At 39.9% G+C, this 19,981-nt stretch overlaps 1 protein-coding gene across 1 annotated transcript in view; it reads right to left on the minus strand.

Annotated features, from left to right (window-relative positions):
* Window positions 1-14,576: 14,576 nt before the first annotated feature.
* Window positions 14,577-19,981, minus strand: part of cps1 (carbamoyl-phosphate synthase 1, mitochondrial) — a 90,053-nt gene continuing 84,648 nt past the window's right edge. Inside the window, exons 35-38 of the mRNA XM_050048798.1 lie at window positions 19,163-19,222; window positions 18,883-18,995; window positions 17,221-17,350; window positions 14,577-16,115 (exon numbers count right to left, since the gene is read on the minus strand). Of these exons, the coding sequence (XP_049904755.1) occupies window positions 16,005-16,115; window positions 17,221-17,350; window positions 18,883-18,995; window positions 19,163-19,222 (414 nt within the window). The 3' untranslated portion in view covers window positions 14,577-16,004. The remainder of the gene's footprint in view (window positions 16,116-17,220; window positions 17,351-18,882; window positions 18,996-19,162; window positions 19,223-19,981) is intronic.

Consider the following 19,981-nt stretch of genomic DNA (forward strand, 5'->3'; position numbering starts at 1 on the left):
TTCATCCTCTTGAGGGTCGCGGGGGGGCTGGAGCCTATCCCAGCTGACATTGGGCGAGAGGCAGGGTACACCCTGGACAGGTCACCAGACTATCACAGGGCTGACACATAGAGACAGACAACCATTCACGCTCACATTCACACCTACGGACAATTTAGAGTTACCAATTCATCCTCAGTACTTAAGGGTCTAGTGTGTAGGATTTAGTGGCATCTGATGGTGAGGTTGCAGAACTGAAACTTCCCCGTGTGCTAAGCGTGAAGGAGCGCTATGGTGGCCAAGGCAAAAATGCAAATGGTTCTTTATAGAGCCAGTGTTTGGTTAGTCTGTTTTGGGCTACTGTAGAACAACTTTGCGAACTCTGTGTAAGAGGATCTGCTCCGTATGTAGATATTAACAGCTCATTCTTACGGCTCATTTATGCTCAATGTTAGATGGAGAGATGGAGATGGATGCAGCCTTCTGTCCGTACTGTGTGTTCATTTTGTTGGTATTTGAAATTTGGTACAGAAAATTTGGTACAGAAAATCTGAATAATGACGATACCAAACAAATCAGTAATATAGTAAAAAAGAATTCTCCGTCTACGTCAAGATGATTGTGATAGCCGCACAGACCACTGCAGCACAACGGCGCCTCTGTTTAAAAGTGCAATGTTATTCCTCACCGTCCCCTGGTTTGTTGTTGTGTGAAACTTTTGACTCTGACCTCTAGTGCCATCTATTGGCTGTATCTATGCCATCATAACAGACGCATGGAAGTATGAGGGCAGCCTGAAGGTAACAAAAACACAAGGATTCTTATTTTCAGTTGATTGTAAACTAATATATTTACCATTTCTGCCAGTAGACACCCCTACAGTAAGTCCTACACACTGGACTTTTAAATACAATACTTGTAAAAGTATTTGGGATTGTGGAATGTAAACTCCTAATCCAGGTTCCCAATCAGTGTTCAACATACGCATTCTGCATAGGTACATTCATCAGTTTGTAGTTAGTAAAGCAAAACAAAAAAAGTGATGTTACATGGTATAAACATACGTATTCACTGTAATTAAATTGAAATTCTGGTCATGCATAACTGCTGATTAGACGGAGAAGCTAAATTCAGCAGTGGTGAAGGCAGCAATGATCAGGCAGCCGAAAACCTTACTGGGTTTTTCCTCTGAGGTAACTGGGTCAGCCCAACAACACAAAGAGAGGCTTGATGCGAAGAGGCTGAGACATTGTTGCAATGCCTGCACACAGTTGTAAACCTGGACAGAAATAGACTCATAATTAATTAGTAATTAATTATATAAACTAGAAAAGCACTCAGAGAGTGCAGACCTCCGCCAAGTAAGTGATATTCCCTCCCCCTCTGCATCAGATTTTGCAGCCTGCATCACAATTAGGTTATTTGCATCACTACCATTATTAGTTAGGTTATATATGCCTTCACCATGGAGACACTGTGGTGTATTTATTTCATTTTTATTTTGTACCAACACAGAATATAATGTTTTTTTGTATTTTTCACTTTCTTTTTTCCAACACAGAACATTAATTTCAAATTTAGAATTACAACAATATTTAGCAAGTAGAACGAGACGTGCTTTCCTGCCACCAGATGGCGCTATTTTCACCATCTTAATTGCTGCTGAGGCTGTCAGACCATAGACTTTATTTATAATTTTATCCACTTTGCTTCAACCGATCACCACCAAAATTTTATCATCTGTTCCTTGTCCCATTATCCACCTTTCCTGAAAATTTCCGTCAAAATCCGTTCCTAACTTTTTGAGTTATTTTGCAGACAAACAAACAGACAGACAAACGAACAAACAGACAAACAGACCAACGCCGGCAAAAATAGAACCTCCTTGGCGGAGGTAATAACTGGACGTCTTATGTCCTATTTTCTCCCCTTTATAGGTGGGGTACCACCAAAGGTGAACGTAGGGGTACAGAAGGCCTACGCGTGTCAGGTAATAACAACTGAAACAAATTTTGTGGAATTAAAATACTAAATATTACAAAAGTACATTTGACTTTGTTACACATATTACTGCTGACATCACTGTCATTCTGGATTTATGGTACCGCTGCTCCCAGCTGACGATTGCTCAATTGATCATGTTCTACTCTAATTGCTAAAATTACTCGTAAACCCATGCTGGAGTGCAGAATGGTTAGAGGCTTTAAAACATAATCCTATGATGCTGTGAGTAGAGCTTTCCCTGGTGCATGTTTTAGAGCTTTGCTGTGGGTTTTAGCAGACTACACAGGTTTTCTCTTGCTGCACAGCTGTGTGAATGTGTGTGCTGGGCGAAGGGGGGGCAGCACACCTTATCTTTGGAATACAAGACAAAGTCTAAGGTACAACCTTCACGGACCATACAGAGAAATCTTCCCTCCATCACCAGAATACTAACACCAATCTACCACGATTGCCACCCCCTCTTGCTAAGCCAAACAAGGGGCGTGATTGAGCTCAGTGAAAGTTTTGTTATGTTGACTGCAAAATATTCTCTTTAAAGCCTTCATTCTTAAAGTCCTCCCTTGAAACCTGGGAGGTAAAAACATAACAAAAGGGAATTTGCCATCACTGTCGTTTCTCTCGCAAAGAAACGTTAACAAGGAAGTAATTCAGAGGGTGTAATTTAAGTGGGCTCATCAATCAAGCTTACATATATGAGGATTTAATGTGATTCAGAGGTAGACTAATTAGTGTGCGAAGCTCATATTCTTCTCTGTTAAGACATAAACGAATATCCCACCATTTAGCCACAACTTCTGATAATCAGGATTTAAGAGACATTCATCATGAACAGACCCTTAACACTTACAGCGCTTTAAAGTAAGTGGCCAGTGTTGCAGCTGTGATAAACCATAATGGGCTGAAGTGGTTACATTCATACATTTTTTTTAAAAATATATTTTTTATCACAAAAATGAAATTTAAAAAAATGTCAGTGTTTATTTCTTAACAATTAAAACAGGTAAAACACGGGTTAAAAAACTGCATGGAAGAAGGATTCTAAAACCACCACTTGCAGAATGAACACATTGCTGTTTTCCAATCCACTGTTCCTGTGTTTATACTTTACAAAAAGGTAAATATAACCATAGGTGGAAAGACTATGAAGCAAAAACTAACCATGTAAAAATACTCACAGCATTCAAACCTTACCCATTAGAGGTACGAAAATATTAGCAGAAAAAAAATCCTCAGTATCAAAAGTAAAAGCATTCATTCTACAGCGAAATTGCCCCTGTCAGTGTTTCATGATTTCATTTTTTATATCAGAATAATTTGTGCTGATGCATAAACACGTTAGAAGCATTTCAATGTTGTAGCTCACAGAGGTGGAATTTAATTTTTAGTTATGAATTAGTCTTATGCAGTTAAAACTAGGGATGCACAATATGGATTTTTTTTTTAAGATGGATTTTTTTTTACTTCTTATGGCTGATACCGATAATTTGTAATCTTTTGTATCTTTTAAAATAACTTCAAAAGCTGTAGTTTATGCAGGTAAGAAGGTACGAAAGGCTAAGATGTAGTGAGCAAAAGTGGATGATTTAATATTCCAGAGCTCTTACCTAACAGTTCTGACTCTTTAGTGTTCTTTTTTTTTTTTTTTTTTTTTTTTTTTTGGCGAAGTTCATCAAAAAACTTCACAAACATACTTTAGATTTATAGAGCGTTGTGCCTAAGATTTCAAATTGAATGCTTTGACATAATCTGTCAAATTTGAGATGTCAGTGTATTAAACACAAGTAAATGAAATAAGTGCATAACTCAATACAAAAATAGGGGGAAGGCAGCAGCTGCAGGGACAGTCCTTCAGCTAGGCATCAAGGCATAACCAGTGTAAGGGCAGCAACAGAAAGTTATCAGACCCCCAAAAGAATTGTGTTGTCTTCCTCTTAAACTGTGAAAAACTTCCACACTGGCTGTTCGGTTCTCTAGTTGGTATGCTGCTCTTCTTCTGCTGCTGTGTGTTTATTAATGCTGTAGATGCCGCATCAGTTAAGTCAATGAAAGCAATTTGGCTTTGTATTATCGACTCTATTTATCGTCTGTATAGTTTATAGTAGGAATAATTATTAAGAGTATAAATTTCCCATCATTGGCCAGTAATCTATTGGCTGGATATTTATTTTGCATCTCACAATTGCATTTTAGTAAAATACTTGAATGAATGTTCTTATTTGCCACCACTGGATATCTATAAATTCACTGTATGGTATTGGATATATGCCGTTTAGCTACTAATGTAGATGTAATCAGAACCAGTTTATTGAGAGAGTGGTTGATTAACTATTATGCCAATATTTAGTGATTTTGTGTCCCGTTAAATTAAGTGGTCCATCCATCTACCTGTTTGACAGGTCAAGTTGGAGATTTGTTTTAATGGTAATGCAACATATATTGATGAACAGCTTAAAATCAGACAGAAGTGAAATGTCTAATATGGTTGCCATCAAACCAGTAAGCTGATATACAAGATCCAACAACCACAGTATGTCAGACTTGTCGTCATCATCAACAATAGGCTAATGAGCCAACTGACTGTCATGATAACCTTTTTCATTCAATGCATTTTCCCTTAATAGTTTTATAGGCAGGTTCACATACGTATGTGTGAGGTCTGTCTGCTCTTGGAGACGGGATAGCTCGGTAAATGATTCTAAAACTCATGAGGTGAATAGAGGCTGTCAAACAATAGGTGACTGTGTTGAAGCAGCATGGAAATACATTATGGCAATCGTTTCTTTACAGATGGCAACTCAAACGGTTTGATGGCCTGGGAAACAATTAAGCTGCACAATCACTACTGGAATGAGATACTACTACAGCTAATGGGGTGGTGTCTTGCTGTCAGAATGGTATTTACCACACACCGGAACGGGGCGCATGATGAGCTGAGGCTCTGTGAGGCATTAAGAATGATTCCTGGACTGATCTGACTGTTATTTAATTTTTAAAAGTGTGTGTGTGTGTGTGTGTGTGTGTGTGTGTGGGTGGCATGGAATTGTTAAGGAAGGTAACACTTGGTATACTGATACATACTACAAATCATTTTATGCACATCCCCACTATACTAATGTGTAATTAAATAAAATATGGAAAAAAGCTCTAACACCTTTTTTCATAAGCAAACCTTCTCAGAATTTTATTTGAACATGCCTGTTATTTATATGGCCAAAAATCTGACCGGGCCCTTTAACAACCCGTTGTCCACAAATGGCAGTTGGCCTCCAACAACTCTGTGACTCATCCCGAAGGGATGTACTGTCTTCTAAGCCCTGCTTGCTCCTCACCTCCATAAATAATTCATTTAGCACAGCATGAAAAACGCATGTCAATTAGCCAGGTTTATTTTTTACTCCAATGAAAACAGCGGGCCTCTCTTCATGCCAGCTAGAGGAATGTAGTGAAACAGTGCATTATTTAGTATTTCTGGACATGGCTGTACGGACTATATGGCCTCATTCTTATTTAAAAAAAAAAGCTGGAACAAAGTCTGACAGTGTCAGTTATTCTGTTTGATTTGCGGAGACATATCTTTTTTTTAATTGGTGGGGATGGATGCTAAGTTTGCCTGCTGTGTTTCTGCTGTGATTGGCTTTAGTTTCTATTACTCCTTCTCGTGCCCTCATGTTCTATGTATTAACATTGGTAGCTGAAAGTAAGTGGAACTCCTCAAGGAGCTGGCTCATGCTTTCCCTGCTGTCTGAGTTTGCAACAACACCATCAGTTCCACCAATAGGCAACACAATTACTTGAATCTACACTGACATTTAGAAAATCCTCAAAAAGAATTCAATGACAACCTAAGCTGCAGTGGACTCTTAACGTGCTGGTGTGTAGGATTAGGTTGTGTCTATAGGTGAGGTTGCGGAACTGAAACCTCCCTATGGAATTGACTGCTCTCAGTCAATGTATGTTGATGTTTAAACTTTCCATGTTCAAACTAACTGCTAATTCTTAACCTTTGATACAGCAGTTGACTGATCACCTGAAGGCCACCTTATTAGTGGTGTTGTGAATGAAAGTGAGTTCTAACACTTCCTTTTGAGTCTTATAGTACATGGCTTGGTAATAAGTTTTCTCTGTCACCCAGCCAGTCTCACCAGGTGTCCTGGAACAGAACTGAAAGAGACCTGTTACTGAACATGACATCTATTTAGGATCTGGAGTGATGGTTAGATCTGGAACATACATTTATAGTATCTATTGACAGAAGCAAGCCTTCAGTGTGATTATTACATTCTGATTTACATTCTGTGTAAAAAATCTTATTGATATCCAATGCACAGTACTGTTTGCCTGACATCAGACAGAACTGTCAACTTGTTAAACTTCGTCTCCATCTTAAAGACTAACATCGCGTCTACTCTAAATGATTTTTTTTGGGGGGAAAAGGGACTCAATTTTCCATGCAAGTCCACTATTGGTCTGCACCAGTGGAAATAAGGAACTCCGGACGTCACTCTGTCAGAAGACTCCACTCGCAAATATCTGCATGGGACTGAGCTCGAAATGCAACAATGCCGGTGTGTATTTCCAAAGTGCTGTCAGTCACAAAGGGGTTCAGCCTTTTAGACAATTCCTCCATTCATCATGCATGCACAGAGCGTCCTCTCCCACCTACCGCTCCATTAGGTCCCAGGGAAGCTGAGCCTCCCTGGAAGTTACGATTTTGTCGCATTTATCTAATGACCGTCTCGCTTTGCTGCATGAAAAAAACTTGCTCAGCGTTGTCTCATAGGAATGCTTGGAGGCTCCGCGTCCACCGTGCTGACACGAGAAGGTATGACAGGGAGGTCACGTTTGAAAACTGGTGATAAACAGCTGACGTTTGAACATCATAGTCATGATGTTAACCGCATCCCAGCAACTACAATGTTGGGTAATATTGAAAAGACAAGTCGACTTGAAACAGCCTTGACTCCAGCATCTATCTTGTCTTGCTCACAATTGTTATTACTCCTCATTTCTAGTGCCCTGCTTGACAATGGCGTTAGTCCTGCCCATGGTGCTGATTGGTTAATTAGTCCCCGTGGACTACGAATCAGTCAACTTGAACTCAGTGGAATGAGCTGATTCAAAGGTTTGGACCCAGGCACTAGTACTGTAGCTATCATCACGACATGTGAGATTAGGGACAATATGAGATTATGTGAGATTAGTTTTGCCTAATGTAAGTTTTCTAAAGGTAGCAGGGAAGAAGGTAAGGGTTCGAGCCCTGACTCCTTCTGTCTGCATGTCGAAGTTTCCTTGAGCAAAACATTGAACACTAAGTTGCTTCCTATTGGCAGGCTAGCGCCTTGCAAGGCAGCTCCACCAACATCCATCTAGTTGTCACCTGGATGGATGGTAGCCTTACTTAGGAACTCCACAAAGGGCTTCCAGGTCTTGTTAAAGGATTTACTGGTGTCTTTAAGTGAAAATGTAATCTTTTGATGTGATTAAGGATCTCCTTAAGCCAACTATTGTGTGAGGGGAGAAGAGAATGCATCCACTTAAACAAGATGAGGCGTCCAGCTAATAGAGTTGTAAAGGCTAGAACACACCGTTTTATCAATGGAACGTTCGGTACTGCAGGTGGTGGGACTCCGAATAGGGCTGTGAGAGGTTCAGAGTTAAGATTCATGCCAAAAAAAAAAAAAAGCCAAACTGGTTAATTTTGGACAGGGGCAGAACATGTGAGTATGGTAAGCAGGTGACTTCTGCACCTATTACAAATATCACTGGTGTCTGGAAAGACTCTTGTCAGTCGGGCATTTGTATAATGTACCCTGAAAAGAATATTACACTGTAACAAGAGTGTACTAAATCAACTATATGGTCCTACCTGTCATCAGGTATTGGCACACCAATTTCTTGCACCCAAATCTGCTTCAAATGGGCTGTTGAATTTGAGGTTCAGGGAGTAAATGGAGTTGTAAATTATGGAGCTGGAGCGTTTCTGGATAGGTGCCAAAGCCAGAGGAGAATCCAACAGGGACCCAGGAGGGTGGTTAGGAAAATGGGGGTAGTTTAATTTAATGAAATTTCCTACTAAAAAAGTGTGATTTGGGCAGGTCAAACCTAGTTGAGAGCTCTGTGAAATCAGTAAAGAGACAGTCTTTATAAAAACCTTTGATTTGCAGTAAGCTCTCATCTTGCCAAAGACAAAAAGTAGAGTCTGAGGAAGAGGGTGGAAACAAATGATTTTTAAAAACTGGGCAGGAGGTAGTGGGTTAGTCCAGCTCAGAGTGTTTACAGAATTGTATCCAAATCTTGACTAAGTTGGTGACAGCTGGGTTGAAACACTGGCTCAGTAGCTCTCTTGAATTACAAGCCCAGACGCCCCCATTGTTGTCCCAACTGTAGTCCAGCAATGTCCAGCAAATTTTCACCTCTTAATACTGAAAATTAAGGAATACTTCGCACATCTGTTTTCAAACAGATGCGTAGGAGACGTATGTGAAGAATAAAACTTGTAGAAAAGACTCCCGCACACTGTTTAACTTGCAAAAATAATGATTTTTATGCTGCTGCAGCGTTTCGTGACTAGACCATCATCAGGCAAACAGTTTTGTAACAAAGAGGAGCCATCTTAAGTAGGAGTGGCTGTGAGTTTGCAAGTAGTCACATTACCCACGTGCAGTAGGAAGACATCAATAAGTTAACGATCAACATTATGCATAGAAATAGAGGAACAAAGATGCAAAATTAAAAACAGCTTGATGACAGTTCTAAATGTACCCCTAAAATATTACATTAGATGGGTATGTTCTTGAGAACAGATGCTTAAATTCTTATTGTTAACCTACATTCTCTATAAATACACATCCAAATCTTGAAGGTACATAAAAAATTGCAGCAGCATTAAAATCATTATTTTTGCAAGTTAGACCGTGTGTGGGAGTCTTTTATACAAGTTTTATACCTCTTAATACTGAACATTTGACCACTGGTGAGTGTCACTCATTGTATGTCACTCATTGGGTAGCTCAGTCCATAGGGACTTGGGTTGGGAACCGGAGGGTCAAGTCCCCGTCAGGACCAAAATATGGAGCGTGGACTGGTAGCTGGAGAGGTGCCAGTTCACCTCCTGGGCACTGCCGAGGTGCCCTTGAGCAAGGCACCGAACCCCCCACTGCTCGGAGCGCCTGTCATGGGCAGCCCACTCTGACATCTCTCCACTTAGTGCATGTATAGGTCTTGTTTGTGCATGTGTGTTCGGGCCTGTGTGTAAAAAAAAAAAAAAACAGTGAAAAAATTTAATTTCCCTTCGGGGATTAATAAAGTATATTTAAAAAAAGTGTGTCGTGGTTTCAACTTAACCTCGCTAAAAATAGAGATGTTTTTTTTGTTTGTCAGTCTGGAGTAATTTTGTTCACTCAAGAAAGGTCATATAGGAACTGAGATCTCTGTGCACTCCTACAGGATTCAAGGCCAGCAGACCCATAACTGATGATCAGTTTTTCATAATAACGGAGTAGAGTTATATTTAACAATGCACTTTAATCAAAGTGGGATTTGCAGACATACTGCTCAGGACATAGGGGTCTACCTGGAGAGTTATTGTCAGCAATGAACACCACAAGCCATCCTGTTGCTTGGTTACTGTGCCTGCAGTGAATCGTGACTCTGATGGCCTTGGGCTGCTGGGGTAGAATTAGCTCAACTGAACAGGATTTGAGACTTTGTAGAATTTGATATTTTCTGCGTGTGACAGCCAGTCAAAGGAAAACAAAAACAAAAAAGTGCAATTTTTCAATTCTGTCTGACATAGCAAGAAGTCATGAATATATTTAGATTTCTCACTAATTCTCTCTCGTTCTCTCACTCCTGCTGTTACATTCTTGGCCAAAACCGAAGCCAAGAAAACTTCAATTATACTCTACAAATTACGCTAAACTAAAATCTGGGAAAGTGGCTACTATAGGGTGAAAGTTTACAGAATGTTGGCCCACACCCCAGCTCTGCTTTCTAATTAGCAGTCAATGGCAAAATCAACTGTATTTTGAGTTGATGTAGCTGCATATTTCCTCCATGTTTTCCCTATTGATTGTCAGTATTGGCACTTTTTCCCTTATTGACTATAAACAAACACAAAGTATCTTAGCTTTATTAACAAATAAGATAAGAATAAGGAAGAATAGCATGCTGACAGGTCAGATGATGCTACAGCAATGCTTGGAATCGACCGCCTGACCCCAGGTCGATGCCCTCGTGCAGTACATTTAATAGAGTTAGCTTCGAATTTATTCTGTTAAAAGGTGAATGATCCAGTAAGGTTTGCTTTGACCCAGGCTGTCCTCCCTCCCACAGTAAATGTCATGTTGGCAACCAAACCAAGGGTTATGCAGTAACTGCTTCTGTATTATTAAAAAAAGACAACTGGTGCTCTTCAGCTACAACCCTTGGTGTGTGTGTGTGTGTGTGTGTGTGTGTGTGTGTGTGTGTGTGTGTGTGTGTGTGTGTGTGTAACTCAGTGAGTTTTTTAATGATGAAGCCCCTCTTGGATACGACTAGTTCACAACGCTCGTTCACGCACATGTTCACTAACAGAGCATCGCTATTTGCTGTTTCAAACATCAGTCCTGACTTTTGCACATTCCAAAACAGCTACAACACTAATTTAGACATCTGTTTCTGAATAATGAAACAGTCCTGAGGGCTCCTGTATTAGACGTAACATCAGCTACTACTACGTGGCGGCAATAAGCACGGTTCACCACAGACTCTCAAATGAGAAAAATAAGCAGTATCATCCTTTTGTGAAGAGGTGGCGTAGAGCAGTGGTGGAATGTAACTATGTACATTTACACAAGTACTGTCCTTAAGTACAGGCAGTATATACATTTGTTAAGATTAGCTCCACATTTACTAGGTCCAACATTAGTGACACTTGCATGCTGACTAAGTGTAGACTGTAGCTATAAGCCTGCCTTTGGCAACCTGGATATTGAGGCCGGCATTCTTTCTTCTGTTATTTGCATGTCACTGTTTCCAAAGTCCCTACGGGGAAACAGCAACTATTATCTCTGAGCTGACAACCTACATCCTGGAAATGACAAGTTTTGCTGAAGATTTTGATCATGCAATAAGAGTTGCCCACTTTGTTCTTTTGGTGAATTGTTTTAAAGATACACAATGAATAAAACAACTTGTGAACGCTTCTCAGAAAATCTCAGAGCGTGTGTCAGTGAGACTGACTTCACCAGCATACGGATCTGTTCCTAGTGAGCTCTTCCAGGACTAAAGCACAGTCAGGCTTTACCTCTAGGTCACCAATCATCAAATTCTGTTTTTTTTTGGGTTTTTTGAGTCAAAATACGTCTGTTTTTGTTGCTCTTGTTTTTCGGAGAATGAGCCATTTTAATGAAAGTGCTCCACCAAAACAAGTCTAACTGCACCAGGGGTGTCAAACTCATTTTAGTTCATGGGCCACGTACAAACCGATTTGATCTCAAATGGGCCAAACCAATAAAAACATTGCACAATAACCCATAAATAACATCAGCTGCAATTTTTTCCCTTTCTTTTTGTGTTAAAGTACAATTACATTCTTTGGATGTCCATCCTTTTACAAAACAGATGAAAAGCCTGAGATGTCTTAAGAAAAATATGTCCAATTTCAACAATATGTCTCAGTTTTTCCACATTCAGGCAGTGTACTTCTCACTGTCATTACACGTGCATTTATCCATACATTTCCTGATACAGATACAGGTGTGATACAGTCAGATACAGATTCTTTTGCACTGAAGTTGCTGATTGACAATATTTTCAACAATGTTCAATATCTGTAAACATGCTCAAAATAAGAGAACTACATTCTGGGCAGGGCTGAAAAGCCTCTGAAGCAGAATTTTAAATAAGGTAGGCTACGCATGTTTAACTTGCTCCTGAAACCTGCCATCTCTTAGTCTAGTAATCTATTGGGCCCAATTGGACCCCTTGGGGAGCCGGTTCTGGCCCATGGGCAGTATGTTTGACACCCCTGCCCTACACCAACACTATTTTGCAAGGGCACCGTTGCTCCATCTTGGGTCTTGAATCACCTAAGACGATTGTGATTGCTTTAAAGAAATAAAAGTAACACAGTGGGATTTTTCCCATATAGCAGAATCATAATGTGTGCTTCCGGACATTTCTCTGGAGCTGACACAGCACTTTGGAGACAGGTATGAGACACAAGTGACACTTAAATACATCACCAATTATAGTCTAGTGATAAAATATTTATTCTGCAAAATGAATGCTTTTATTTTTGCTACTTCAGTTATATTTTGATGCTAATACTTTTGTACTTTGTAAAGTTTCAAATGCAGGGCTGTTACTTGAAACGGAGTAGTTCTACACTGCGCTATTGCAACTTATATTTAAGTAAAAGATCTGCATACTTCCTCCACCACTCGCTTGCAGTCACAGTGAGACCACATTTACTGTGTAAACAAGAACTGCCCTTCTCTACCTTTCGGTTTATTTAACTTTAAATTCTGCAGCCAGATAGGGATGTGCTATTTGTGGATGTTGCTTAGTATCTTCTGTTACCTGCAGAAGCCGAGGCACAGACGTGAGGCTGGTAAACTTGTGTCAAATAGCTGGAGGAAGGTTGCCAAGGATTTGCAGGCAGATCAATATTAGCGGTCTTTGGAGGGTTGTGCTGTCTGTAAATGGAACCTGAAGCAGTTATGCTAGCAGGGGCACAAAATAGCTTAGACTAACTGTATAGCCTCATAATAACATTAGCCTTGTGTTAGGCAGATAGTGTATTGGAATCAAATTGTTGTTTATTTCTGTGTTTAACCTTGTTGTTTTATTTGCCCCGACGGCATGATCATGCCCTTGATGTGTATGAATGATTTTAATATGCTTTAATAAGATTTTATCAGGGTTTCCTGGATATTTAAAGGGTGTTAAGAAGGTGTCTATGAAGATGATGGTTCACAGTTGTAAGTTTTACTGGCTGTTTCTCATGGTAGATATTGACTTTGCTTCTGATTTGACATAACTAATTTAAGTATTGAAACGTACATTCTTGACTGTTTTAATCTACAGAGGGAAGCAAAACAGACTTTCTGCCCTTTGGAGAAAAGTGTGGACTCTTTGAGTCATAGTTTTTGCATTTTCATGTATCTACATAGAGGCGCCTGTAAAGAAAATTCTTAACTGAAGAATAGCCCAAGGCAAAGGGATATTCTGCTTATTTTCAACCTGCTGTGTGTCATAACAGTGTGAGCAGTATGTGTAAATAAACTACATTAGATTTACCCCAATCTTGCCAGCGCTTAGATCTCCCTGCTCATTTGATTTTTGCTGGTTTTAGGGCTGTAGATCTAACTACAGATTGTACTTCCTCATTTTTGAAACCCTGCCACCACCACCGACACAAAAGCCCAGTTCAGAGCAAAGATTCACGACAAGACGAGTTGAAACATGCAAGTACTTGCAATGCGCCGTTCTGCAACGTTCTTAAAACCTGCCGGTTCACACCAACGTAACTAGATGAGATGGTGTATCATCTCTGTGCAACAACTCTCTGTACCTCCGTTCTGATTTTCAGCTTTTCAGGCTTATTTTGTGGCTGAATATAATTTGTAGCTTCTTAAAATAAGAATGAGGATAGTGATAGTGAGATACTGGCTACAGTTGCATTTGTAGTAATGAAACGGCAAAAAAACAAAACGAGCATCAGATGGACTGTATTTACAATAATTACACCACAATAATATGAATAACCAGAGCCAATTAATCAGTCAGTGAGAATGTGTGTGTGTGTGGGGGGGGGGCATAAGTACATACAGTGAGCCGCAGCGGGGACCCACCGTGCGACACCGGCACACTGCAAGGACAGAAACAAGGGTTTGCCTGGGGTGATTGGCTGTTGAAACAGGTGATGTGCTTCACGTTCTAAACCCCGCCGCAGGGGATTTGACCAGCTGAGTTGTAGTTGACACCATCAGCTGGCCTGAGACTGTCCAGTTCACAATGCAATGTTCTAAAATGCTTTTCTCTTGTAAAACTAGGCTGCACTGATTAAATATAAACCAACATTCTGTAAATGCATTGCTTCTTTCTCACCTAAAATGTTTTCAGAAACATACTTTAGTGCACTGTTTAGCTGTAAAATGAGAGTTTGTGAACAGAAAGTAGGTGCCATTCTGCTTCCTGTATTGTGTATAAAGAGGTTGAAAAGACTTGAGATCAAATAGCCATATATAGTCATATAGCACCAATTTCAAAAGTATTTGTGTCTTTCTACTGCATAAACAGACCAGTTTTATGAAAAGACGCTCCAGCAGCGTAATACCTTTTAAAGGTAACCCCACATTTCTGTCAGATTGAGTTGTTTTAGAGGGTTTGCTATTGCTGTGATTTTAAAATGCATGCTGTCGGCATTACAGACTTAACTGATAGAATCTCTAACGCAAGTCTTTTTTTTTTTTTATCTGTTTCAGGGTCAGTATGCTATATTTTTGTATTAACCTCTTGGACAAAACTATTCTTTGACTTGGTGCTTAACAGTGATAATCCCTTGTTCCAATGCTGTTGCGCTATCTGTGTGTGAATGGCCTGTTTAAAGCAGAGGCTGTGGTGTGGGAGGAAAGGCATGCTGATTTTAATGCATGTCCAGTACAAACACACACAAACACACACACGCACAGAAATCATGTGAGATAAGACTTTGCATTTCAGTGGATTCTTATATAACACAAACATAAACATAAACAACAACAAAATGTATTGCTATGCAGTGTACACTTTAACACACTTGGAGTAGGATGTTTTAAAATGCAGAGCAGGTTGAAACACAGATTCAGTTTGAAAAATACAGTATACACACACAAAATCCAAATATATAAACAGATCAGTTGTCATCAACTTCAAACTTTAAAGCTTTGGGCTCCAGGCTGGACCTCTTGAACAATAAAAGTTCCTTCTTATCCTTCTTACATTACATCATATATTCATTACAGCTACATTACCTTAATGTATATATTGTTAAGGGCCATGCATATAGTACATGTTTACTATATGGTGCATTTTCATCCTTATTTGAAGTCTAAAACAGAATGTATGAATGAGACCAAATAAATAGAAAAGGAAACTGGTCAAAAAATTGGTATTAAAATGAGCACAGTGAAAATAACGCTATTTAATCACAGTTAAAGAGGCCCCAAGAATAAAAATAATACAAAGAAAATAAACCACTGATCTCACATAAAAGGAAAAAAAGGCAGTAAGAAACACTTCCACCCTTGCAACAATGCCCTCATGGACTTGTATAAGTGAAATATGTAATTACTCTCTCTGGTACCACTTAAGTCGTACTTTAAAGTGAGTTAGAAGTTGTAACTGTTTATCAATAATAATGAATTCTTTCATGCCTTATTGCTCATAAGACATTTATAAGAACAATTTTTGGACTGACAGGTTTTCAAACATTCCTCTAGCTGGTGTTAATCCTCCAGCAAGACACAGGCAAGAGGCTTCCTGTAAGAGTCCGTTTGACCTTCAGAGAAACACCTGCAGATCATCTGCTCCACAATCCATTTCTTTTGACAGCATATTAATATTAACAATGCAAGACTTTCCTTACTGTAAAAACCCTTTCTTAGTTATTACCATTAATCAGTGTCCTGTTGGAGGATTGACACCAACTAGACTTTTCACAACCTGGCAACCCAAAATTTGTCAATGTTTGTTATCTGTAAAACATTAATGAATTAATTGATTTATAAGTAATATAAAAAACATTAGTTACAACTTATAAAACTCTTAAAAAAGGTAACTTATTAAACAGTGGTACCAAATTTGTCAGGATGCATCAACATCGTTAATGACAGTATTTTAGTCAGACTGCAACTCTTACCACTGAAATAACTCCACTCCTTCCTGACACAACAGGATGGTAAAACAGAAGAACTTTAAGAAACCGTATTCTGAACGTTTGCTCCCAACTGATACTGCTGTTTTACAAAGGAATCCCAAGGGAATGGAAGGAAGCTTTACCCCTGCTGGGTGGCCCCTCGTTGGCTTTCTTTCTGCCGGTAGTGAAAGAGGCTGGTGGTGTCGAGCTCACCTGCATGGCAGATAGCCTCTGCAAACAGCTTCACCACCTAATACCCACAGAAGAATAACATCAAGCTGAAGCTCATCAAGTAAGAGAGACAGACATATGTATGTAAATGTAAGTTTTCCCCAGTCAATCACTACAGTTACATGCATAAAATCTTCATTTTTTTTGCCCTTATTAATCAAAGAAAAAAATCCTTCTATGCTTTTTACATGAAATAAATATTCCACTTATATTCCTGTTTGCATGCAGCCATGTTACATGGATATTCCTTCAACTACCTTCTTGAAAAGGTCGGGATTGTGATATTTGTGCATATACAAAAACCTATATATCCAAGTCTTTCATAATGCGTAAAAGTAGGTGTGTTCCTCCTTCTAACCAGCACTGTGGGCTTTCTTTTGGGCATGCATCTCTACCTCAGCCTTGCAAACTGTTGGCAAGTTGGTTTGTGTACAATGTATCCGTGACAATGCACAGAGCTGACCATAGTCAGGCAACCGACCCCTCCAAAACCCAAACTGAAACGAATATTGTGAATGTGCTATATTAAGCCCCATTTCCACCGAGCAGTACAGTATGGTACAGTTATGTTTGGTACGCTTCTTTTCTGTTTCGACTGTGAGAAGTTGTGGATGTTACCAATAGAACCGTTCTATACATTCCCAATTATTGGTCACCCCTCTGTTGGGGTACCTAGCACACGGTGGTAAAAGGTGGGGTAGGTCCCGCTCTCGGGAATCATGTGGTGATCTAACCCCCCAGTTCCAACCCCTGATCCTGAGTGCCAAGCAGGGAGGCAATGGGTCCCATTTTTATAGTCTTTGGTATGACCCGGCTGGGGATCGAACCCACAACCTCCCAGTCAGGGCGGACACTTTACCGCTAGGCCACTGAGCTGGTGTTTGATGGAAACGGGGCTTATATGTTCAAAGAATGCTCCAAAAACCCAAATAACACTGGCATGTCCCACATGTCTCATTTGGAAAATGCTTCATTCAGAAAAAGGCCTAATTCGGAATATCCAAACAGAAAATGCTGTTTTCATGACCTGTATCAAATTCAGAATACTCTCATATTCAGAATGATAGTGGAATATAACTGTGCATGTATACGTGCCAGTCAGTGGCAGTGTGACAGTTACTTACCTGGTAATTGGTAATGAGGGGAACACCGTGGTCGACAGCCATCCTGCGAATGGCGAAGTTGTCCTTCAGGTGGCGTGTGTTGTTATTGGGCAAGTTCACCACCAGGTCGATATGACCCTCGCTGATCAGTCTATAAAAACAGTGTCAGAGATGAAATCAACAACCAACCCTGTGGCTCTTTAAAATTGTGTCCCAATGGCTCTCAATGAGCCCTTAATAGATGGGTTGGGTTGTCCATACTGTCCAGTTTTAGCTTGATGTGCACATAGACAAGCCTTTGCTAATATGTCTGCTGTGTGAACTTGTTCAACTAAAAGTATTTGAGGGCTCTGCTGCTTCAAGTCTGAGAGTTTGCCTCCTGGTGGTGAAAAAATTACATGCACACTGTTGGCCTGATCTTCTCTGTACACACACTCACAATATGTGTCAATTTAAGCTACACCTGTCTCTTTTTTTAGGCTAGTTGGGTTCAACACACATAATTGTCATCCAGTTTCTAGAACAATTAAAGCTTGAAAGGAAGTGAAAAAGAAAGTTTAGTTAATTATAAGTTTCCTTGTTTATAAGATGAGTTTCTGTCACAGGGAGTTTAGAAAATAATGTAAACAACTCGCAAAACAAGGAGAATTAACCCAATATTACCCTCTGCCGCACAAGTGCTTGAATTGATTTTGCTTATTTCCTAAATATAATACTTAGAGCATCTCTCTGTCACACGCACACACATACACACACAGTAAAGCCCTGGCAGTGTTGACTTTTTCATTTGAAGGCCTTTGACAGACAGCATTGAATTAGGGCTGAATTCTGAAAGGAAATATGGAGGACAGACAACAGTAACGACAAAGGTCATGTTCCTCTCTATAAAGACTTCGCCTCTCTGCCACCTCGCACAGCTGATGCCTGCCAGCCAGCCTTGTGTGTGTATGTGTGTGTGTGTGTGTGTGTTTGTAGTTTGGTCTGGGCCTGTTAAATCCCCTTCACCATCTCATTTCCAAACATATGGTCCAGATGGCTTTCATTGTAGCACGATCATGACTTGTTTGCAGAATCATTACCTGAAAATTGCAGTCAGTCGGCCTGCTACAGTTCTTCAATGTTTCTACAATGTTTAAAAAGGTTGGACTTTTGACAACTGAACAATGACGGAAAGAAACTCAGTCAGCTTCACTTTAACCGCAGTCAACTAAAATGTCAATTAAAGCTAGTTTAAATGATACAAAAAAGTACAAGTTATAATTTGCTTTACTGTTGCCCATGGGCAAATGGAAACCAAGATGCTTCAGCCTCTTTTTTTTATTTCCCCAAACTTGCTTTGACACTGCTCTGACAAGACTTTCCTCATCCTTCCTAATTCTGGCTAATGCAATGGCTGTGGACTTCTAAGTCTGCTACATCTTCTTTGATCTTGTCAGCACATTACAGAGATAATGAAGGGGCTATGCCCTTAGATCTTAAGGCAGTATCTGATTAGATATTAGATCCAGATTTTGAATCTAATGAATTACAATTTATGTATTACTTAAGCACTGCCTCAGGAAACCATAAGCAAGTCCTAGCCTCAGAGTTTTGGCTCAGAGTTTCACACTAGCTGGCTTTGTTGTCCAGGGTTCCTTGAATATATAACGTAAATTAGGTGCTCAAAAATGAATGTTTCCAAACCTCTTAATACTGGGAAAACTGGTGTCTCCTTCCTTGCTACTGGGCCAGGCAACTGGAGTGGCAGGTACATCATTGGCACACAGCCAGCCAGACGTGGCTTCAGTGGCATAGAGCTAGTGGACAGGATTAAGGCAACATTACAACAAGTATTTAAGGTAAGTTAGGACAGAGGCAGAGGAAGCAAGAAGCTCCATCAACAAGTGTTGAAAATCAAGGCTGAAATATTGTCTGATGTTCAAAGACAAGTCTGGTTTGAAACATCCAAGCTGTCAGAACTCACCTTGAATCCTTCCTCTTTCAGCTGGTGGGCTGTAGCCAGGAAATTGGGTCGGAACGAATGCTGGGCGAGAGGGGGAGCAGAAATTTGAAAGGAAGAAACAAAATGCAGCATTAGAAAGACAGAGAAAAGAAGTGTTATCATGTTGATTTCGATCTTCATCCAAAATGGTTCACAGCAGTTGTAGGAAAAGGTTCAGTGTGGACATTAAAGTAAAGTGAGCTTTAATTTCCCCTCATCTCTTGGTCCCCGTTTCAAATCAGTATTCATAATGTGCAATGGTCATCGCTTTCCACCTCTATTTTTTGGTTAGAGTTGCTGCAACAAAATATTGTAGCACAATATTTTATGATGCAAAAATGATGACTGCAGTTCATATATCTAGGAAATCTTATCAACAGGTTCCCAGAGTATGAGCAATGTGCTGTGGAGCAGCTTTTTTTTTTTTTTATAAATGTTTGGTTGTCTATTTTCTTTCCCACTCTGCTCGGATGATTTTGCCGACTGTCTTTTGGCAACAACCAGCCAAAAATAGACAAAGGTCTCTGACAGTAGATGTGTTTACTGCGACAACAAACAGTGACTGTGTTACAACTCAGGCTGAATCATTCCCAAGCTTACCAGGAACTCCAGTTGCAGTTTTGCAGGCGTTCGTCCCACTTTGCGTCTTTCAATTGACTTAATGTATCCGTGCCTCTTTTTCCTATCACTGCATATATAATACAAATGAAAGGCAGCATTCAACACATTTGCTTTGGAAACCTGGGTTTGGTGCCAGCTATAGTTTTTAGAGAATGTTAGTCAAATCAAGTTTGGGGTATT

Source organism: Epinephelus moara, chromosome 7 (assembly GCF_006386435.1).
Source record: "Epinephelus moara isolate mb chromosome 7, YSFRI_EMoa_1.0, whole genome shotgun sequence".
NCBI lineage: Eukaryota > Metazoa > Chordata > Actinopteri > Perciformes > Serranidae > Epinephelus > Epinephelus moara.